We start from the raw sequence: 23,448 nt of genomic DNA, 5'->3' as shown, positions 1-23,448 counted from the left end.
GCCGGCGGCGGGAGGGGTCGGGGTCCTGCCCTCTCCCGGCCCCGCCCCTGGCCGGAGGCGGCGCCGTGCGCATGCGCGCGCCTTGAGCGGCGGAACCCTGGCGGCTGGGTCGGCGCCGGCGGAGGGGGTTCGCGGTGGAGCGGCCCCGCGCCGGCGTTTCCGGTCAGCGGCGCCATGAGGCTGTTCCCGCGCGCGCTCTGCAGCGCGGCCCGGGCCGCTTGGCGGGAGGCCTTCCCCGTGGCGGGTCGCGACGTGGCTCGGTGGTTCCCGGGCCACATGGCCAAGGGTGAGGCGCCCGCGGGAGGGGCAGGCCCCGCCCTCCGTCCACCGCTCCGGCCCCCGCCCCCGCCCCGCCGCCCCCCACCCCCGGCTCCCCGGCCCGCGCCCGCGCCGCACCCGGCTTCTCGGAGGAGCGCCGGGCGCGCTGGTTCGTCCTCGGGCCGAGCGCCCCTTTCCTCGCCGTAGCGCGGGCGCCCGCGCCTCCCGCCTCCCGCGTCGCACGGAGACCCTGTGTTGGCCCCCGGAAGGGGTCGGGCCGAGCTCAGGCGTCGAGGGCCTCGCGCACTTGGGGTCCATGGACCCGGGCAGTCCTGAGAAAGGGCAAGTGCTGGTGGAACTGGACTTGGGTCAGTCCTGCTTCCTGGCCTAAGTCCCTTCTGCCACTTGCACTTACTTAACTGATTTTTAAAAGGAGGTCCGGGAATTGAATCCAGCACCTCGGACGTGGGAAGCAGGCACTCCACCCCTGAACTGCGTTCCCTCCCCATGCCGCTTGCATTTAAATGCCTCCTACGAGCCTCTTCATCCCCCGGAGCATCTCCACATGTTTTTTTAACAAAGTGTGTTTATTTTGAGCATTACATGCAAGAGTGGATATGAAAGCATGTTTCAAATTATAAATTATTCAGCTTATTGACATTGCAGCACCTTTATCTTATTTTCACTTTATCCCCCCACCCCCCCAGTTGTTTTGCTCTCACTGTCTGCACTCTGTGTCCATTCGTTGTGTGATCTCTGTTCCTCTTCACTTTAGGAGGCACTGGAAACCGAACCTGGGGCCTCTTGTGGAAGAGGCGCTCAATTGATTGAGCTACCTCAGCTCCCTGCTTTGTTGAGTCTTTGTCTTTCCTCTTTGTGTCTCCTTGTTGCGTCATCTTGTTGCATCAGCTCGCCACGCCTCCCGGTCAGGCCAGCTTGCTGTCTTGCACGTCTTCTCCTGGACGCACTGGGAGCAGAACCTGGGCTTGAGCCACATCTGCTTCCCCTGCAGCACCTTTAAAACGTACCTCTCGTGATTTTCCCTGCCCTTGCCCCAAGAAGACATCTAGGACTGGCCCAGTATTGCCTGCCACTCCCCTCCCTTGTCCCCAGCTGGACAGGTGCATGCTGTGAAGTCTCCCTTACATCATTATCTCAGCAGGACAATGCACATTGAGCGGGTGCTTTCTGTCTCATAGCTGAGACGACCCCTGGAGGGTAAATGTTCCACCCAAGGTCACAGGCTCAGTGGCTGGCGTGGTGGTGGCCTTGCGCCCCTCTCTCTCCTGCCCCCTGCTGGTGCAGGGCCTGGATGGCACTCAGGGCTGAGGGCTGCTTGGCGTGCTTTGCTCTGTCGTTTATGATGGTTCTGATGGTTCCGCTTCATCCACATTCTCTACCACTCTTAAAAGGCTGTAGATCCCTTCCCTTAGGCATTCTTCTTCTGTTTTCCAGGCCTGAAGAAAAAGGCTGTAGATCCCTTCCCTTAGGCATTCTTCTTCTGTTTTCCAGGCCTGAAGAAGATGCAGAGCAGCTTGAAGCTGGTGGACTGTATCATCGAGGTCCATGATGCCCGGATATCCTTCTGTGGTGCAGGAGAGCCCCTCTTCCTGCATCAGGCGGCGGGAAGCTTTCCTGGGGGGTGCCTGTGCTTCCACACCTCCTCTGTCCTGGCTGTCCACTGTGCCAGCAGTGTCAAGTGTCATAGCTACTGGCATTTAAAGCCCTGTAGCACATTATCATTACTGGGAGCCTTAAAAAGTACCCACGCCTGGGCCTATTCCACCATGGCGGGGCCTCAGGCGTAGGATCCAGGCCTCCCGTAGCTTTAGAAGCTCTCCATGGACAGGCAGTAGCGTCCTTTGTCCAGGGACGTCTGCCCGGCGCTCAAGCTTCTGAGTCTGGCCCCACAGTGGAATTCTCCAGGTAGAACATGGAACATCATCTGAAATGTCCCTGCCAATCAGTCTTTCCTCTTGTGCTTGATGAATGATTTGGCAAGAGTTAATTGTCCAGTTCGTTGATGATTGCACTTTTCAGACTCTGTTCTGGTGTTATATTTGAGACTTACTTAGCTTCTCCTGCTGTGATGAAGATGTTGGTTTGAGCACTGTTACCAGCCTGCCTAGGGAACTCCAGTGGAGTTTGTGAAAACAGCACAGGAGCACTAACCCTTCAGATAGTGCCAGCCTAGAGACAGGCTGTGTGTGTGACCACTGCCCAGAGGCCTGGTTGGGGAAGCACGAAGCACCCAGAAGATAAGGGTAAAAAGCCTCTCCTGCCTGTGCTCTGTCACTTGAGGGGGCCTAAAATTAGTCCAGGATCTCTGACTGATGGGCAGGAGCAGTGGGGTGCTGGTGGTGTAGAGAGCAGCTCGGGGCAGCATGCAGAATCCCTAGCGGATTTCCAGGAGGGGCAGGGACCAGGCCTCCTGCGATGCAGGCTCTAGGGCCTGCAAGGTGGCTCCATGGCACTGCCGCGACTGAGATAACACAGTTAGAACCCGGTGAGAGGCGGCCCACAGTCAGCTCACACATTGCTTTGGCCTGGGCAACTGGGAAATGAGCTTGATTTTTTTGTTTTGTTTTGCTGTGGTCATTATTGGCTGTGGAGCCACGTGATGTCCTCATCCAGCCCTCCCGCGTCTCAGTCTGCAGAAAGGAGAGTGGCCTTTGTTACCAAGGCAGTGGGGACAAGGCACAGCTTTCCGGACTGGGAGAGCAGGACTGGGCTGGGTTCTTGGCTCTCTGAGCTGGGCTGGGCTGGCCGGCGTGCCCTTGGTCTGCGGCTGGCTGCCTTGTCTGCCGCAGGCGGAGCTCATCTGTTGGAGAACTTATCCAACAAATTAATTGGGCGGTAAAGTTGTAAAGGAATTTTTGCCTTAATTCTGTAACATCCCACTTTCAGGCCGTAACCCTCAGTTTCAGGAAGTCCTTGGCCTTAAGCCTCACTTGCTTGTCCTCAACAAGATGGACCTGGCTGACCTGACGGAGCAGCAGGTAAAGGCCTTTCCCCAACACCTGCAGCAGCCCGGGTCTGATCCTCCCAGGGCTGCTGCCGTGCCCAGGAGGGTGGCCGACTCGCAGATGTGGTACTGATTTACACAGTCGGAGGACTGGCGCTTGCGGAAGGCTGCCTTGCAGAAGTTTTCCAGCGTGGGCCTCAGAACAGCCTGCTTCCCCGACATTTAATGTGTGGCTCAAACGCCTGGGTGCTGAGAAGCCCCATGGCAGGGTCAGGCTGTGCCGCTGTGGTCTGTACCAGGGCAAAGCCCCGTGTCCACAGGTGTGGGCCTGCTCTGTGTCCATCCTGCCCGATGTGGCAGCCTCCAGCCGCCCGCCGCTGTGCGCGTGGAAACGTGCCTGCTTAGCTGAAAAAGTGGTGTTTGCATTTTATTTAGTTTTAGTCTGTTAATGTGCGTAGCCACATGTGGCTAGTGGCTGCAGCGTTGGATAGCACCAGCCCAAGGCCTCCTGTGGGGGTTGCGCTTGCTGCCCAGTGTCCACCAGACCCCTGACACCCCCAGAGGGCTGGCAGCTTAATCTTCTGTTTTCCAAAGCGACAAATGCTGCCCAAAGGAGCTGATTTCCCCAAAGCCAGGCAGCTCTTCCATGTCAGGGTCAGGGACACAAGTGACCCAGAACAGGGGTCCTGGAGAACGCGATCTGAGGATTTTGGAAATGTTACTTTTGAAGTGTTGACTTTTGCCTCTCTTGCTTTGTTGACAAATCCTTGGCAAAGAGTCGGTGTCAGCATCTTTTGAATTCAAGTCAGTTTTTTTTAAGCAAGTGGTTAATGTATAGAATTTTTTCTTTTGTTGCAGCAGCAATAATATGTTTCAGGTTACTTGTGGTATATTTGAGTTACTTAATCCCCACCACAAGGTTTCCTCGGAAACGTTAAGTGCTAAAACCACAAGAGTTCTTTGTTCATTGAGAACCCGAGCGGGAGGCATTCCCACAGTGATGGCCCACCCCCACGATACCAGTGTACCCCATAGTTCAGACCCGCCTATGCTGCAAAATGTGGCAGTCGATGTTCTTGGGACAGCATGTTTCCGTTTTTCGCTGCAGGTGCTTATGTTTCCAGTTTTAGTTTTTTTGAAAAAAAAAGATATATTTGTTTATTTATATCCTCCCCCCACCCCAGTTGTCTGTTCTCTGTGTCTGTTTGCTGCATGTTCTTCTTTGTCCGCTTCTGTTGTCAGCGGCACAGGAATCTGTGTTTCATTTTGTTGCGTCATCTTGTGTCAGCTCTCAGTGTGTGCGGCGCCATTCCTGTGCAGGCTGCTCTTTCTTTGTCTCTGGGTGGCTCTCCTTACGGGGCGCACTCTTTGTGCATGGGGCTCCCCTACATGGGGACACCCCTGTGTGGCACGGCACTCCTTGCGCGCATCAGCACCGTGCGTGGGCCAGCTCCACACGGGTCAAGGAGGCCCGGAGTTTGATCTGCGGACCTCCCATGTGGTAGGTGGATGCTCTATCCGTTGAGCCAAGTCTGCTTCCCAGTTTTAGTTTTTATCATCACAAATGCTTTCAATTGCTTTTATTAGTTGAGACTTTGGAATCTTATTTGTGATCATCTCTGCCCTCAAAATGCTATTTTTTGTGGACTTGGTGCAGCAGTGTCACACTGGCGGGGGCAAAGGTGCACCGCTCTGCTCCCAGGGGCTGCTGTGGCGGGGGCTTCTGGAGAGGAGCGCAGAGCAGTGTCCCGGTGCCTCTGCACAGAGACGCTCCAGTGTGCCTGTTCACGGCAGAAATCTTAATCTATGTCATCATGATGAATAGCTAGGATAGTGATCTTTTTGTTGTTTATTTAAGCAACGATTGTATTTTTAGTTTAGTTCCTGATCATACAATAAAATATTGATGCTAAAAAGTACTTTTCAGTGTATGCTGATTTCATTTCATGTTAAGATTAGCAAGTTTATATTCACCTTAATTTGATTTTGGGCTTTTAAAGTACTCTCTATGCTCTGGAGTGAGATGGGATTCTAACCTTAGTTTAACATGTCCATTTTATAAAATCTAGTCAGAATACACAAGAGTAGTGAGATTTCTAAATTAAGACACAAATTGCGTCATTCTAGTACTCGAAGTGGCTTCAGAATAATCTAGTTTTACATAAAAACGATGCTGCAGTCCAAGAGGGCAGGCTGTGTGTCCAGGCTGTGCTGTACCCCTGCTGGCCGCACCCGGAGTACGTGGACTGAGCAGCCAGCTTAGCTGACCATGTCCTCTGCCCAGAGGCCCTCCTTCCTGTCCTCACTCTGGAGGCAGCTGCTCTGGGTCCTTCTTGGAGCCTGCAGATGGGGCTGGCTGCTCTCTGCTGGAACCCCATGCCATCCAGGCCACACCTGGCACGGCTCACCTGGTGCAGGTCACCTGGCACGGCTCACCTGTTGTGGCTCACTGTTGCCTGTGCACACACCTGGTGTCTGTCTCTTGCTGTCCCGACTCCTCAGCTTCTTGAGGGCAGGCCTGGGCCTCATTCTTTCCCGGCCCCTGGCCCGGTGTGGCACCTGTTTCCATGAGAACCTGTTGGTCCCGAGTGGCTGGGCTGAGCAGACAGACACACCTGGCAGGGTGGAGCTTCAACCTCAGGTCCTCTGACATCGCGCTCTTTTTATCGTATCACACTGCCTTTCGTATCTTTATTTAGTATTTAAAATGGAAATGTCTTCTTTTAGAAAATTATACAACGCCTAGAAGGGGAAGGCTTAAAAAACGTCATTTTTACCAACTGTGTAAAGGATGAAAATACCGATCAGGTAGGCTTTTTCTCTTTTTATACTCTAATGCTTTTTCTGCTTAAACACATTTGAGGGGTATCGTAAATTAGACTATGCCTTAAGAAGAAGCAGAGTTTGGAGAAGATCCCTGGTGGTGGCTTCCAGCTGCAGTGTGGGGCGCTCCCCCCCTGGGGGAGCCGTGCCCTGTCCTGGGGCAGGTTTCCACTTGGAACAGTCTGCAGTGAACTTTACTGGTGCAGAAGCACATTCTGGAGTTGTTAATGTTGGAATCCTCTGGCAGAATTCCACAGCTTGGTGTGCATGTTTATTAGAAGGTGATTGCAGTCCCAGCCTTCACATGCTACCTTCAGAAATTAAACAAGAAGGCAGCTTTCAATACGGGGCTTTTGAACATGAGGTCTTTGTTCTTTTAACCAGTAAACAAAAAGGGAAACACGAGGAGTCCATAATCCGGATATTTTGAGGTGGCAGGAAAAGAATGCTTGTGCTAAGCAAACGTCAGCCTCAGATCCTGTGCTTTGCATGTGGTTTGTTTGGTTGCAGATTGTCCCGATGGTGACGGAATTGATTAGGAGCAGCTCCCGCTATCACCGAGGAGAGGTGAGTTGGTGGGACCCGGGGCAGGGACTGAGAGGGCCTTACGGTGCCCATCACCTTGTCCTGCCAGATCGCGGGGTCCCAGTCCCCACCGTGGGCCGCCACCGTGAGCCCCAGGTCTGAGCTGGGCCTCGGCGTGGGCGTGAGCGGGCTGCTGCACTGGCAGAGAACGGGGTGCTGCGCCCCTCGGCCGGTGGAGGCCCCAGCTTCGTGCTCTTGATCAGCAGAAAGAACTGGAGCTGCCCTCTTGGAGAGCAGCTGGGATCAGTACCTTCCCCTGAGCCCGGGGCGGTGACACGCTGCCCCTCCCTCCGCAGAATCTGGAGTACTGCCTGCTGGTGGTCGGCCTCCCCAACGTGGGCAAGTCCTCGCTCATCAACGCCCTGCGGAGGCGGCACTTGAGGAAAGGTACGCGGCTGGGCGGCCGCCGCAGGCCCTTTCCCTGGAGAGGAGCGGGCCATGGGCCGTGGGCAGCCCTCCACTGGTGTTCCAGGAGGAGGCGTCTGCCCAGCCTGTCGAGGGTTTCCTGAAGCAGTGAGCGCGGGCAGAGGGTCCAGCGGGGAGGTGGCCTCTGTGCGTCGGACGCTTTGTGTTAAAACCTGTAGTGTGAAGACTGCTTTCAAGCTTTGTTTTGTTTTGTCATTTATTTGATCCAGATAATCCAGAGCATTGCGGAATCTGGGGTGTCTTAGTTTGCCACAGGGCTGCCAATGCAAAGTACTAGAAATGTGTTGGCTTTTGTGAAGTGGATTTATTTGGGGTGAAATTTTATAGCGTTAAGGCTGTGAGATGTCCACATCAACCCTCAGAGGTGCTTTCTCGGCGTGCGGCCACGTGGTGAAGACGGCGGCCCATCCTGCCTGGTCACTGCCTTCCCCTCCTGAATCCACCGTCTCCTGGAGCGCAGCTGTGGGGGCCCGGCCTTGGCTCCCCCAGCCTCCCCTCCCAGCCCGTGGGGTGTCGCTGTCTTCCTGGGGTCCTCTCTCACAGGGCCGGGTCCGCGTGGTGGCTCCTTTTTCCTGGGTCTTTGTTTTTATCAGACTCAGCCTGCGACTGCCCTCACTGCCGTGGTCCTTCAAAAGGTCCCTCACCCGCAGGGACAGATGAGTTCAAGAACACCGGCTTTCTCTTCCTGGGGTTCATAAAAGAACTTCAAACTGCCATAGTGGCTTTGACTGTTAGGCAGAAAGGCTGACTTTTTAATAAGCACTTTGGCATGTACATGTTGAAAATGAGTGCTTTCCATCAAAATCTTGACGTTGGGAAGCTGTGTGTGTTTTAGTCATGCTGCAATGACTAGGAATTTTTTTTTTTAGCCTCCATTGGAATTTTTGGAGTCAGTTTGTATGGCCCAGATAGGCTTGTACCCTTGTTTTGGAGTTATTTTCTGATTCTCAGAAGAGGATCACCTACTTTACTCACTCACTTTTCCTTTACTCTTTCTTTCTTTCTTTTTTTCTTAATTTTTGAAGCATATCACTCATATATGAACATACATAATAAGTGTATGTATAGTAATAGTTGTGAACTTAAAAACAAACATGTATCATTCAGGGCTCTCATATATCACCCTACCACCAATACCTTGCATTGTTGTGAAACATTTTTAACTAATGATTAAAGAGCATCCTCCAAATGTTACTTCTAACCAAAGTATTTTTCCCCCAACCCACTCTACCATTATTTTTTAAATATATTTTTATGACAGAAGTTATAAACTTAGAAAATAATCATGCACATGTGAAGGATTTCCAAATGACACCCCTCCATCAGCACAGCACACTGTGGTGGAATAATTGTTACAGATTATGAGATAATATCATCTGATTATTACCAGACCCATAATGTACATTTGGCACACATTTTCCATACTGTCCCATTATCAACACAGTATATCTTTGGCATAGATGCATGAATTTTCATTATTACTGGCTAGCCACAGTCCATAGGTCACTCCAGTTGTGTTTTTCCTATGCTTCTCCATATTCCTTCCACCCTGCAGTAGTAATATACACCTGCTCTAGCTCACAAAGGACACTCTTGCATTGGTACCATCAACCACAGTTCTCATCCACCTCTGGGTTTAATGTGCTATCCAGTCCCTAGATTATTCTCTAGCATTCTTTCAAGTGGCATTTACATCTCTAGACTACCATTTTGAGCCACATCCTCATTTATAAGCCAGCTGTTAGACTCACTATAATGTGTTACCATCAACTCTGTACATTACCACACTTTTACATTAAAGGAAATTAAAAATTCTACATATATTAAACATCAGTAGTCTATCTCAGTCCTCTTATTGCTTTTAAGTATTAACTTCCTACTACCAGGTCTTGAAGATATTTTCCTACATTTTCTTCTAGAAGTTTTATGGCTCTTGCTTTTATATTTAGGTTTTTGATTCATTTCAAGGTAATTTTTAGATAAGGTGTGAGATAGGGGTCCTCTTTCCTTCTTTTGGCTATGGATATCCAGTTTTCTCAGTACCATTTGTTGAATGGACTATTCTGCATGAGCTGGGCAGGACATGACAGGCCGGCCAAAAACCACTTGACCATATGTGTGAGGGTCATTTCTGATCCATCAATTTGGTTCTATTGTTTGTGTCTGTCTTTACGCCAGTACCATGCTATTTTTACCACTGTAGCTAGGTGATATGATTTAAAGTCCAGAAGTGAGAGTGTCAGGAAGTGAGAGTCCTCCGACTTTGCTTTTCCTTTTTAAGATGTTTCTGGATAGTTAGGACCCCTTACCCTTCCAAATAAATTTGATAATCATGTTTCCCATGTATTAAAAAAACGCTGGTGGAATTTTTATCACGATTGCATTGAATCTGTATATTAATTTGAGTAGAAATGACATCTTAATGATATTTAGTCTTTCAATCTTTAACCATGGAATGTTCTTCCAATTATTTAGGTCTTTTTGATTTCTTTTAACGTTGAGTTGTAGTTTTCGAATACAACATTTACACTGTTGGTTAAGTTTATTCTCAATATTTGGGTTTTATCTGCCATGTTTTCACCATTCTTTTGACACTTTCAGTTAGTTTTACTGATACAGTTTTCATTTCTAGACTCTTCCAGGCCTCTCTCTCCTTTTGTTACTTTTCAGGCTCTAGCACACCCTTTAGTATTTCCTGCAAAGCTGGTCTCTTGGTTACAGACTCTTTCAGTTTCTGTTTATCTGTGAAAATTCTAAACTCACCCTCATTTTTGAAAGACAGTCTTGCAGGATATAAGATTCTTGGCTGGAAGTTTTTCTCTTCTAGTATCTTAAATATACCATTGTCTTGCCTCCATGGTTTCTGGTGAGAAATCAGCACATACTCTTATTGGGTATCCTTTATATGTTATGTGTTGCTTTTCTCTTGCTGCTCTTGGAATTCTTTCTTTGTCTTTGGCATTTGACATTCTGATTAGTGTGTGTCTCGGAGTTGGTCTATTTGGATTTTTTCAGATGGGAGTACGTTGTGCTTCTTGGACATGGATATCTGTGTCCTTCAATAGGGTTGGGAAATTTTCTACCATTATTTCTTCAAATATTGCTTCTACCCCTTTTCCCTTCTCTTCTCCTTCTGGAACACTTATGACATGTATGTTTATATGTCACTTGCTGTTGTTTAATTCCCTGAGACCTTGTTCAATTTGTTCTGTTCTTTTTTTCACCCGTTTTTTTGTGTGTTCACTTTCAGAGGCCATTTCTTCAAGCTCAGCAAGCCTTTCTTCTGCCTCTTGAAATCTATTAAATGATCCCAATGTTTTTTAAATTGCATTGATTGCACCTTTCATTCCCATAAGATCTGCTGTTTTTCTATATATGCTTTCAAATTCTTCTTTGTATTCATCCAGTGTCTTCTTAGTATCCTTACTCTCTTTAGCCATCTCATTGACTTTATTAAGGAGAATTTTTTAAACATCTATGATTATTTGTCTCAACTCCTTTATGTCATCTGGAGGTTGAGCTTGTTTCTTTAATTGGGCCATAGCTTCCTGTTTCTTGGTGTGGATTGTAAATTTTTGTTGGTGTCTTGACTGGCTTACCACATGTATTTGTTCTGGGTGCAGTTTTTCTCTGTAGTTGAGGGCTTCCTGCCCTTTCTCCCATGCTGATTGTGCAGTAGGAACCAAGGATGTAGTTGGTGCTATAAGCTGGGGAGGCTCAAGCTGCCCTCCTTGTCCCAGGGACCAGTGAAGCTTCTCCCAACTTTCTCCTTTGCCAGAGGTAGGGACAGAGCCACAGCTTTGTGGAATAATCCACGTGCAGGCCGGGACTTCAGTTGCCCAGAGAGACTGATGACGCTTTCTCCCTGCAGCTGCAGGTGTGGGCAGCAGTCTATGCTGTGCAGGTCCAAGATGACCGCAGTTGCCCTGGTGGACTTCCAATTATTCAGCCTGTGCCGACTGAATGTACCTATAGTTACTTGGAGAGGCTGGTTCTGGGCCTGCCAGCTTTCTCCCTGCCAGAGGTGGGCCTGACATCTAGGTTAGTGCTGCAGGCTGATCTGGGTGAAAGAAACCGGTTCCTGCCATCACTGTGATTTTCATTCAGCCCAGCTTCCCCTCATGCTGGGGATGGAGTAAAAATGGCGACCACTGGCCTCTTTCTGACTTGGACAGATTCACACCCCAGCTGTTCCTGGGGTTATAGCTTAGCCAGCCGAGTCTACTGATCAGTAGCTGAAGTCGGTGGCCAACTGTCTCTTCCTTCCTCTCTTCCTCCCCTGTTTTTGGTTCATATTCCAGCCACAGAATAGCTCCTGGGGCGGCTGTACCACCAGAGTAGGATGACCACCAGCCTCTGTGGTATGGCCTGTATTTTCTCCGAGAGGCTGGCGCAGGTCCCCGCGGCTTCCTCCCTGATGGAGGTGGGGCTGGGGCTTAGGCTAGAGCTGCAATCTGACCTGCATGGAAAGAATCTGGTCCTCACCAGCACTGGGATTTTCAGTCCTCCCCGCGTCCCCTCATGCCAGGCGTGGAGTTAAGATGGTGGCTGCCAGCTTCCTTCTGACTTAGACAGGTTCAAACTAACTATTCTTGAGATTATGCTTTAGCCCGCTGCATTTACTAATCGGTAGTTGAAGCTGGTGCCCAAGCATTTCTTCTCTGCTTTTGGGAAGTGGAGCTTTCAGTTCCAGATGAGGAACAGCTCCTGAGGCGGCTTGTGCCTCCAGTGGGGGGTGGGCACTGGCCTCCGTGGCGTGGAGCCTCTACTCAAAACCTTCTCTGCAGATGGGCAGCCTCCGCCTTCCATTCCTTCAAGGATGTGGCAGGATGCTCTTCTGGTCTCCTGGAGCCCAGACAGGTGCTTTAGATGGCTGTGGGTGGCTACTGACTGCCCTGTAGCAGGAATTGCCATCTTGCTGGTTGCCTTACTCTTTCTTTTTTTAACTTATTTTTAAATTTATTCTTTTGTTAACATTTTAAAAGTTATTTAATAATTTATGGTTTATTACCTATTTTCACAAACACACCCTATCCACCAACCAAGCACTCTTGCTCCCCTCCTTCTCTCCTTCCCTGGTAGACTCTAATCTACTTTTTCTTTGGATTTTCTATTTCCAGAGATCTCTTATCAGTGACATACAACATTTGTCCTGAAGTATCTGGCTTATTTCACTGAGTATAATGTTTTCAAGGTTTCTTCATGTTGTGGTATGTCTCAGAATTTCATTTTTAGGAGCAACTAGCAGTCCACTGTGTGTGTGAACCACGTTGTGTTTATCCATTATCTGTTGATGGACAAGGGCTGTTTCCAGCTTTTGGCAATTGTGAATAATGCTGTGATGAACTTTGATGTGCAAGTATCTGTTTGAGAACCTATTTTCACATTCTTTGAGCCTCTACCTAGAAGTGGGGTTGCTGGGTCACATGGCAGTTCTATAGTTAACTTTTTGAGGAACTGCCACGCTGCTGTCCATAGTAGCTGCGCCGTTTACAGTCCTACTAGATTTCAGGTTCTCTGTATCCTCTCCAATACTTTTCTGTTTTTCTTTTTTTAATAATAGTCATTATTGTGGGTGTGATATGGTTTGCATTTCTGTAATGGCTAATGATGTCAACATCTTTTCATAAGCTTATTGGCCATTTGTTTGCCTTCACCAGAGAAATGTCTGCTCAAGTCCTTTGCCAGTTTTTTAATTGAGTTTTGTCTTCCAGTTGTTATATTGTAAACGTTCTTTATATGTTTTAGATATTAAGCCTTTATCCAGTGGATGGTTTGAAACTATTTTCTCCCATTCTGTAAGTTGTCTTTTTACTTTCCTGATAATGTCTTTTGAAGCACAAAAGTTTTTACTTTTGATGACATCACATGTATCTGTTGTTTCTTTCGTTGCTTGTGCTTTTGGTGTTATATCTAAGACTTCCATTGTCGAATCCCCGGTCATGAAGATTTGCTTCTTTGTTATCTTCTAAGGGTTTTATAGGTTTAGCTCTTAAGTTTAGGTGGTTGATCCATTTTGAGTGTAATTTTTGTATATGGAATGAAACAGGGGTTTAATATCATTCTTTTGGTTGTGGATATCCAGTTTTTCTAGCACTGTGTGTTGAAGAGACATTGCCTGCACTTAGCACCCTTGTAGAAAATGAACTGGCCATAGATTCATCGGTTTGTTTCTGGACTTTCAGTTCTGTTCCGTTGATCCGTTTATCTTTACTTCAGTACCACACTGTTTTGATTGCTGTAGTTTTGCAGTACAACCTGAAATTGGGAAGTGTCATTCTTCCAAACTTTTTCTTCTTTTTTCAGAATAGTTTTGCTTTTCGAGCCCCATTGTAATTACACATGAATTTGAGGATCGATTTTTCCATTTCTGCAAAAAAGGCTGTAGGAATTTTGATAGGGATTGTGTTAAGTTTGTTGATCACTTTAGATAGTATGGACATCATAACAATATTAAGTTTTCCAATCATGACTATGGTAGTCTTACCATTTATTTAGGTCTCTAATGTCCTTCAACAGTACTTTTTAATTTTCAGTGTACAAGTCTTTTATCAACAGTGCTTTGTAATTTTCAGTGTACAAGTCTTTTATATACTTGCTTAAATTTGTTCCTAGGTATTTTATTCTTTTGGCTGCTATTGTGAATGGAATGTTTTCTTTATTTTGTCAGATTATCCAGTAATAGTATATGAAAATGCTACTGATTTTTGCATGTTGATTTTGTACCTGTTACTTTGCTGAAATTGTTTCTTAACTCTAATAGCGTTCTTGTGGATTCCTTTGGAGTTTCTACATAAAAGTTCATGTTGTCTGCAAATATAGTTTACTTCTGGCTTTCTAATTTGAGTACCTTTTATTTATTTTATTTTTTTCTTGCCTTTACTTGTGCATTGCTTCCACTAAGTGTGGAGCAGCCTCTCCTTTGGGACACAGCTGAGCTGGTCCCAGGGAAGCCCCTGTGCTCAGAGTAAACACTAACTTGGTTTTCGCCCAGAGAAGCCAAGCTAGGAGCTCAGCCTACAGGTGCAGGTGCTGCCGAGGGGCTGAGTCTCCTGCGGAGAGCAGGGTGTGTGAGGGAGGGGTGCTGGCTTGGCCTTTGTGTCAAGGGGGCTTTTGGAGTACCCTGCCCCCCCCCCCGGGCATGGGCATGGGTCCTGGCACATTAGCTCTGCCTGTATGTGACCTGCCAGGTGGGGGTGGGCAGGGAGGGGAGACAGGCTTGGGAAGGCCCCTGACCTTGGGGCTTCTCCATGTCTGCTTGCCGGGCCTCGGGTGCCTCCCGAACATTTGACAGCCCTTTTTGTCCTGCAGGAAAAGCCACCAGGGTGGGCGGCCAGCCTGGGATCACCAGAGCTGTGATGTCCAGAATTCAGGTAGAGGGCCCTGGCCGTGTCACGACAGGCCCTTTCTGGCGGCTCGTCCCACAGCATGCCTTCCTGTTCCCGCGTCCCTTCACCTGCCACCATCCGCTCCCATGAGTGCTGCGTGTCCCGGGTCCTGTCCCAGTCCTTGGGAAGGTGCTCTTGTCATCCGCCTCCCAAAGGCAGAAGCCGAGGCCCAGGGAGGTGGCAGCACGCTGGGAAGGAGCCCGGTCTCTCCGTCCCTGTGGTGTCCGGCTTCTCCGTGTTCCCTTTTTGCTCTCCTGGGAGAAGACAGGAAGGCTGTTTGGAAGCTGATGCCTTCACTTACTCTGCAGATTATTGGGCAGTTTAAACCCCCCCCCCCCCCGGGAGCCCTAGGGCTGGGCCAGAGTTGTGCACGTGGGTGGGCTTCTCGGGGTGCCTCCCCCGGGCCCCAAGCCTGTCTGGACTCAACCATGGCTGAGCTCCGTGGTGTGAGGCTGTGTCTGTTTGGCCACATGGGGTCCCCAGCTTCTGCAGCTAGGCTGGGGGGGGCGGCAGCTCTGAGGCTTCCCGAGTGGCCTGGGTAGGGGGTGGGCGGGCAGGGGGCCCCGCCTCAGCCTGGCCACACTTCTGTGCCTACAGGTGTGTGAGCGGCCCCTCATGTTCCTGCTGGACACCCCTGGGGTGCTGGACCCTCGGATCGAAAGTGTGGAGACGGGCCTGAAGCTGGCCCTGTGTGGTGAGCTGGCTGGGCGGTGGTGGTTTCTGGGCCCCCGCCCCACGTTAGGGCAACTGCCTGGGGTCCTGGATCTCCAAGTCGTGGTATGAGACCATCTCTCAGGCACTGGACGTAGCAGCTTGCGGCCGAGGAGGGCCAGCCATGCTCTGACCCCTCGTCCTCCCTACCACCCTGCAGGAGGGGCTCTGCAGCCCTCGCGGGCGAGGGCTTGTGCCCAGGAGGACGCCGCGGCTGTGTCTAGCCCTTGGGGCCTGTCCCTCGGCCATCGGGCAGTTTGGGGCTGCAACACGGGGTGGCGTATGGGAGGTCCGGGAACGGCTCAGCCTGTGCTGCCTGCTCCCCAGGAACAGTTCTGGACCACCTGGTGGGGGAGGAGACCCTGGCGGACTACCTTCTGTACACCCTCAACCGGCACCGGCTCTTCAGGTGAGCGGCGCGGGGCGGGTGGGGCGGCGCCGCCTCCTTCCTTCTCATGCTGGCAGATACACAGGTTTTTATTTTTTAACAGCACTATTAGGTTTTACGTTATACAATAATCCGCACATTTTAAAGTATACAGTTTGGTAGTTTTTTTTTTTTTTTTTTAAAAGATTTATTTATTTATTTAATTTCCCCCCCTCCCCTGGTTGTCTGTTCTTGGTGTCTATTTGCTGCGTCTTGTTTCTTTGTCCGCTTCTGTTGTCGTCAGCGGCACGGGAAGTGTGGACGGCGCCATTCCTGGGCAGGCTGCTCTTTCTTTTCATGCTGGGCGGCTTTCCTCACGGGCGCACTCCTTGCGCGTGGGGTTCCCCCACGCGGGGGACACCCTTGCGTGGCACGGCACTCCTTGCGTGCATCAGCACTGCGCATGGCCAGTTCCACACGGGTCAAGGAGGCCCGGGGTTTGAACCGCGGACCTCCCATATGGTAGACGGACGCCCTAACCACTGGGCCAAAGTCCGTTTCCCTGGTAGTTTTGATATACGGACACGTCCACGAGGCCGTCACCCCATGTGGCCATCACCCACATTCCCCCCAGACGGTTCCTCGTCCCCTTTGTCACCCTTCCTTCTTGCCCCTCCCCGTCCCACTTTCTATCACTAAGGGTTAGTCTTTTCTAGAGTTTTCTGTAAATGGATTCACACAGTATGTGCGCTCTCGTCTAACTTTCTTCTCTCAGCCCAGTTGTCTCGAGATCCTTCCGTGTCTTGAGACATTCCTCTGAGGCTGAGCCGGGCCCCCTGGACACGGGTGTGTGGTCTCTAGCCATGACTGTTCCAGGCCGGCTTTTACGAACGCCGCCCCGAAGCTTCCTGTGCGGACGCTGTCTTATCTCTAGGGCGAATACGAGGTGCGCAGTGGCTGGTCCCTGGAAGGCCCACGTTTACCTTCTCAGAGACTGTCAGGCTGTTTTCCACAAGGACTGTGCCCACGTCATGCTCCCGCCCGCAGGCAGTGAGACTCTGGTTCTGGCGTCTGCGCCAGCAGGTCTGCTCAGCCCTAACCTTAGCCGCCAGGCGGTCTGGTGCGCGTTTCCCTGATGACTAGCGATGCTGAATGTCTTTTCATGTGCCTGTTTGCCATCTGTGTGACTTTGCAGAAATGTCCATTCAGATCTTCTGTTAACTTTATGTTTTTTAACAGAATTGTTTATTTTCTTTTTGAGTTGTAAGAGTTCTGTGTAAATTCTGGATGCAGTTCCTAAATCAGAGGTTTGGAAGGTTTGTAAATATTTTCCCTGAGCCTGTGATTTGTGTTTCCATCACTTTAACAGTGTTTTTTTGAGGAGCAGAAGATGTTAATTTGATGAGGTCCGGTTTATCTATTAGATCTTTTGTGGATGGTGTTTAGTTGTCATATCTAAGAAATCTTTGGCCAAACCAAGGTCAAACTGTTTTTTCCTTGTTTTCTTCTGGAAGAGCTGTAGTTTCAGGATTTGCATTTAGGTCTGTGACCCTTCTTGAATTAATTTTTTTGTATGAGCTGGCTGCAAGATACAGAGTAAAGTCGAGTGTTGTGCACATGGATCACTGGTCGTTCTGGGACATCTGAGTTGTCACTGAGTTGTCTTTGCCCCATGTCGGTACCTGGTGTGTTTCTGGACTCCTGGTCCACTGATCGTTCGACTGTCTTGATTGCCGTAAAATAATCCTTGACGTCGCGTAGTGCTAGACCCCGGCCTCATTCTTGTTGGGCTATTTTAGGTCCTTTGCATTCTCGTGTGAATTTAGCAGTTTGTCAGTTTCTATAGGAAAAAAGCCCTCTATATTTTTTATTGGTGTTTTGAATTTATAGGCCAATTTGTGGAAAATTAAGACCTTAACGATATTGAATCTTCCGACCCATCAATATGGTGTATCTCTCCATTGGTTTAGGTCTGATTCCATCAGATTTTCTGCCTAGATGATCATATCAGCCACGAATAAAGATAGTTTTCCTTTTTCCTTTGAAGTCTGGATGACTTTATTTCTTGCCTTACTGCACTGGCCGGTGACTTTATTTCTTGTCTTACTGCACTGGCCGGAAGCTCCACTGCGGTGTTGAATGGAAGTGGTGAAAGTGAACGTCATAGTCTCATTGCTGACCTGAGGCTGAAGCTTTCAATCTCACGCCATTAAGTAGGATGTCCGTTCTGAGTGGTTTGTACATGTCCTTTATCGGGTTGAGGTTTATCAGTTTCCCCAAAGATCCATCCAGCTTTCGGTTTCATTGAATTTCTCGTATTTTTTTTGTATTTTATTTCATTGCTTTCATAACATCTTTATTATTTCCTAATTTCTAGTTTGCTGATTTTCTTTTTACTTTACTCTCAACTACTGAGGGATATTGAAATCTTCAGCTAAAACTGGATTTGCCTATTCTTGCAGTTCTTTCAGTGATTATCTTATTTTTTTATTAGAGAAGTTGTAGGTTTATGGAAAAATCATGCAGAAAATAGTTTCCATATTAACCGCCCCCCCCCCCCCCCAGTTTTCCCTCACACATGCAGTTTTATTATTGTTACATCTATCAGAACATCATTCCTTTTTACCTCTGGATAATCCAGTGTGTGTATAAACTACCTTTTGTTTGCCCTTTCATTGGTTGGTGGACATCTGGGTTGCTTCACACCTCTGGCAGGTATGAATAGAGCTGCTGTCTGTGAGCACTGGTTACAGGTATGTTTGTGTCCCCACTTTTAACTCCGTGGGGTCTACCCCTAGTGGTGGGATCACCTGCCATAGGTGGTTCTGTGCTCAGCCTCCTGAGGAAATGCCGACTGTGCTCCCCAGCAGCGGCACCGCTTTACTTCCCACCAGCAGCGAGTGGATGTTCCTGTTTCTCCACATCCCCTGCAGAACATATTTCCCATTCTTAAATTTTTTAACCTTTTATTTTAAAATAATTTCAAACTTACAGGACATTTAGGAAACACTACAAACCCCACACAGAGAACGCCAACCTCCAGCTCCACCAGTTTTAACGTTTTGCCACCTTTGCCAGATTATCTACACATGCGCCCAAGCATGCATCCGTGTGTCTCTCCATCTGGCTGTCCATCTAGTCATCTGTTTTCTGAGTACTGGAGAGCAGGTTACACACATCACGTTCTCTCTGAACCCATAACACTTACGTACATTTCCTACGAACATAATCACTTATGTAATCACCCTCAGTGCAGTTATCAAGTTCAAGAAACTTAATATTGATATAAAACTTATACCCTAATTTTATCTTATTTCCCAACAATGTCCTTTTAAAAATTCTTTCTTTCTTTTCTTTCTTTTCTTTCTTAGTTTTTGAGGTATGGAGTCCGGGATCTCGTCTGTGGGAAGCTGGCACTCAGCCATTGAGCCACATTAGTTCCTATTAGTTATTTTTTTGCTTGTTTGCTTGTTGCTTTTTTTTTTGTTTTCAGGAGGCACCAGGAACCAAACCAGGACCTCCTGTGTGGGAAGCAGGAGCTCAGCCACTCGAGCCACATCTGCTCCCAACAATGTCCTTTTGAGCCTTTTTTCCTCCATTCTTAGATTCTGTCTAGTATCATGGATTGCATTTAATCGTCATTACCTGCTCCCTCCCTCCCTCACATCTACAGCACAGTCACAAACCTTCCCATCCCAGCCCACTCCAAGCACCCTGTGCGTGGGGTTCACCACACCCACAGTGCCATGGGACCCTCCCACCATCCATCACTAGGACTTTCCCTCGCCCCAGAGAAACGCTGCACTGATTTTGCATTAATTCCCCATTGCCCCTGCCCCCTACTCCTGGTAACCTGTGCTCTACTTTCTTTTTATATGAGTTCTGCATATTCTCTGTTGTTTTTCTTGTGGTTACTATAGAGCTTAAATATAACATCTTAAAATTATAAAAATCTCTTTTGCTTTGATACCAACCTAACAACGTCAATAGCATACATCAACTGTGTTCCTTTCAGTTATTGTGGTGTTTAATTTCAGTAGTTCTGTTTGGATTCTTTAAAAAAGTTTTCTTTCTTTGTTGTGATTCCCATATTGTTCATTTATTGTTTCCCTGACTTTAAGTTCTTTCTCTGTATTTTCTTTCATCTTGAGCATAATGAGTATCATTTTTTTTTTTGGAGGTTTCAGGAATTGAACCCAGGACCTTGTACATGGGAAGCAGGTGCTTAACCACTGATTTTTATCTGCTCCCAGCATCTTTTTTTCAAAGCCTTTGGTTTGTCCATATTCTAGTCTTCTTCATTGTAGTCTTTATTGAAGACTTTCTTGGATTTTTTCCTATTCCTTTGGGTGGGCCATCATTTTCTGTTTCTTAGTTTGTCTTGTCATCTTTTTTTGTACACTGTACATTTTAATATTGTGAAGTGTTAACTATGGGACTTAGCCCCTGAGCTGTTTGTTTCTTGAGTTTGGTTCCAGCTTGTGTTATGATTGAGGCTTCCTGGAGTGCCAGGAGCTACCACCACCAGATGAAGCAATGAATAAAACACCTTTCACAGTCTTTGCAGATTGGCTCTGCTTCAGCTGGTGGTCTCCTTCAGAGCTCAGCCCTCCTGTCAAGATCAGGGGAGCAGATGTGGCTCTAGTGGTCCAGCACCTGTGCTGCCCTGGGGACGGAGAGGGCAAGGCCAGCCAGGGTGCCAGAGCTTCTCCTGGCTCTTCTGGAGCTGCTTCCTTGATTGGCACTTGCCCAGTAAATGCAGCCCTTTACTGTTTTCTGTCATTTTGAGGGAGCTTCCTGACTTTGTTTTCTCCACTGGTTTGCCTGGGGTGGGTTGCAACAGTGTTCTGAAGTAGCAGATCAAAGGCTGTGATCAGTGGTCCTACCACACCCTCCACATCATGGGGAACTAGATTGTTTTTTTGTTTTGTTTTGTTTTTAATTTTTATTTTTTTAATTCATTTTTTAAAATATTACATTAAAAAAATATGAGGTCCCCTCATATGGGGGGTACATATTTTTATATGTACCCCCCACTACTCCCCCCATAGCAACATTCTCCTCCATCATCATGACACATTCATTGCATTTGGTGAATACATCTCTGAGCATCGCTGCACCTCATGGTCAGTGGTCCACATCATAGCCCACACTCTCCCACGTTCCAGCAAGTGGGCCGTGGGAGGACATACAATGTCCGGTAATTGTCCCTGCAGCACCACCCAAGACAACTCCAAGTCCCGAAAACGCCTCCACATCTCATCTCTTCCTCCTATTCCCCACACCCAGCAGCCACCACGGCCACTTTTTCCACTCCAATGCCACGTTTTCTTCGATTACTAACCACAATAGTTCATGAATAGAATATCAGTAAGTCCACTCTACTCCATATTCTATTCCTCCATCCTGTGGACCTTGGATTGGTTGTGTCCACTCCACATCTATGTCAAGAGGGGGCTTAGATTCCACATGGATGCCGGATGCAATCCTCCTGCTTGCTTTTTTTTTTTTTTCGTAATTTTTATTTATTTTTTTAATTCAATTTTTTAAAAGGGATCTAGATTGTTATATCCCCTGGTCTCCACTTCTGTCTGCCACAGGTGGGGAATGGGGTGGCAGCTGCTGCACAGAGGGTGGAATTCACCCATTTAATCATTGTGGACCGGCCTCTTCCTCCCACTCCTTGCTGGATGCTACACAATGTTCCCCTAGAGTCCACGGTTTTCAAACAGTTGATTCAGACAGTGTCTCCAGTTCAGTAGTTGTTCTGGTGGAAGGACAGATTCCTGGAGCTTCCTACTCTGCCATATTCCTGCAATTTTCCATCCTTCCCTTTTAACCTACTTGTGTCTTTTATTAATAGGGAAAATCCTTAACTGTTTATCATCCTTTTTGTGGTCTGTATTTCCATCTGATGCCATTTTACTTCTCTCTTTCCTTTCACATTTATTGTAGGGCAGGTCTGCTGGAGGTGAATTCTTTCAGCTTTTGGTTGTCTGAAACATCTTTATTTCACCTGGCTTTCTGAAAGAGAATTCTGGATTTTTTTTTCATTACTTGAAAGTTGTCGCTTCACCTTTTCTCTCTTGTGTTCTGTCGAGGGCGCCTCATGCATCTTTGTTACTTCTTTTCTCATGATCACTGCTCTTGAGCATTTGACTGTGAGGGGCCTTGCTAGTTTCCCCAGGTTTTTTGTGTTTGCAGTTTGTTGAATTTCCTGGATCTGTGAATAGTTTTTGTACATTATTTCCTTACTTTTTTTCTTTTAGGAGGTGCTGGGAATTGAACCCGGGACCTTGTACATGCGAAGCAGGTGCTCAGCCTCTGAGCTACACCCATTTCCCCCCATTTCTGCCAGTGTTTTTTCTGTCCCTTCTTTTTCTTCTCCTTCAGGACTTCAGTTTTACATATTCAGCTGCTGAGCTGCCCACAGCTCATCTTTTGGATGTCTTCTCTTGCAGTGCCTCCAGGCTCCTAGCGTTTTCTTACTCATTCTGATCTCTAATGCCACCTAGTTATTTTTCATAGTTTTCCTCTCTGGGAGTTCAGTTTGCATCATCTGAAAAACAACAACAATCTTCCATGTCTCTACTTAATTTCATAACTACCTAGAATTCAGTTATAATAACTGCTAATGTCTTTGTAAATCTGCGTCAGTTCTGAGTCAGTTTCAAATGAGTGTTTTTTTCTCCTCATTGTGGGTTTATTTTCCTGCTTCTTCGCATGCCTGGTCGTTGTTTATTAGGTGTCAGACATGGTACCTTTTACCTTTTCGGGTGCTGGAAATCTCTGTATTCGTGTAAAAGTTCTCGGATGGTTAAGGAACTTGGAAACAGTTTGAGACTTTGAGGTCTTTTTTTTAAGCCTTGTCGGGGGCCTGGGGCTCAGACCCTTCTGCGGATTTCCTCCCGTGTGCTGGAACCACAAGGTTCCAGGGGGCCCTGGGCACCCCACTTTCGCCCTGGTGGCTCCTGCAGTTCCCCCCACGTGGGCCGACCCGGCAGGTTGCAGGGCCTGGAAGAAGGTTGCACCAAGGTCCTCTGTTGGCTGGCACGTGGGCGTCCTCAGCGTCCGCTCCTCTTCCTGGAATGCTGGTTTTCTCAGGCGTGTGGATGGGGGCCTCTGGGGCTGCTGCCATGCAGGGCTAACGCCCAGCCCTGCCCTGAAGCTCGGTCAGGACGCTCCAGGAGCTCCTGCCCTGCCCACCTGTGCCCTCACCTGCCGGCCTGTCTTGTTCACCTGGCGGGGTCTGTGTGCAGGTATGTGCAGCACTACGGCCTGGGCAGTGCCTGCGACGACGTGGGGAGCGTGCTCAAGAGTGTGGCCGTGCGGCTGCGGAAGACGCAGAGGGTGAAGGTCCTCACGGGCTGTGGTGAGTGGGGGGGCCCTCCCATCCAGCGGGGACGATGGTGCCAGCCTGTCAGTGGGGGCCCCGGGAGGGGACGAGGGGGAGGAGGGAGGGCGGGGAGGGAGAAGGGTGGAGAAGGGGGAGCAGGGCGGTGGGGAGGGCTGGGGGCGTCTGTGAGGGGGCACGCCCTGCCCTGGAGGCCAAGGCCCCTTCCTCAGCAGCCCACCTCCCCCCAGGACCCGTGAACGTCATGCAGCCCGACTACACTGCGGCAGCCGGCGACTTCCTGCGGGCCTTCCGCAGCGGGTGCCTGGGCCCAGTGATGCTCGACCGCGACGTCCTGCAGGGGCCGTACTTGGCTGGGCCCAGCGCCGCCCCCCAGGAGGAGGCAGCGCCCTGAGGGCCCAGCGCCGTGAGGCCCTGCCCCAGAAGCCTGGCCCTGCCTGCCGCGCCCTCTCCAGCTCCAGGGCTGGGTGGACGGGGCAGGGGTCTGAGCCATCTACGCGTCTGACCGGGAAGGACCTTGGGGAGGGGTGGAGGGTGCTCTGTGGCTGCTCTTTAAATCTTACACCGAGAA

The 23,448-nt window shown here is 49.0% G+C and overlaps 1 protein-coding gene across 1 annotated transcript; it reads left to right on the top strand.

Annotated features, from left to right (window-relative positions):
• The first annotated feature begins 90 nt into the window (after positions 1–90).
• MTG1 (mitochondrial ribosome associated GTPase 1) lies at positions 91–23,448 on the top strand. The gene is made up of 11 exons (XM_071215603.1): positions 91–286; positions 1,771–1,835; positions 3,153–3,257; positions 5,951–6,031; positions 6,557–6,613; positions 6,928–7,018; positions 14,369–14,430; positions 15,043–15,139; positions 15,484–15,565; positions 22,783–22,895; positions 23,108–23,448. Exons 1-11 carry the CDS (start codon positions 175–177, stop codon positions 23,269–23,271), a joined length of 1,029 nt encoding a protein of 342 aa, XP_071071704.1. The 5' UTR covers positions 91–174; the 3' UTR covers positions 23,272–23,448.

Source organism: Dasypus novemcinctus, chromosome 6 (genome assembly GCF_030445035.2).
Source record: "Dasypus novemcinctus isolate mDasNov1 chromosome 6, mDasNov1.1.hap2, whole genome shotgun sequence".
Lineage (NCBI taxonomy): Eukaryota > Metazoa > Chordata > Mammalia > Cingulata > Dasypodidae > Dasypus > Dasypus novemcinctus.
This window is presented reverse-complemented; position numbering and strand designations above follow the sequence as displayed.

Coding starts and splice junctions, on each gene's coding strand:
- MTG1 (XM_071215603.1), top strand. CDS start 175: ATGAGGCTGTTCCCGCGCGCGCTCTGCAGCGCGGCCCGGGCCGCTTGG. Junction 1,836..3,152: donor TCGAGGTCCATGATGCCCGG/ATATCCTTCTGT, acceptor TAATTCTGTAAC/ATCCCACTTTCAGGCCGTAA. Junction 7,019..14,368: donor GAGGCGGCACTTGAGGAAAG/GTACGCGGCTGG, acceptor TTTGTCCTGCAG/GAAAAGCCACCAGGGTGGGC.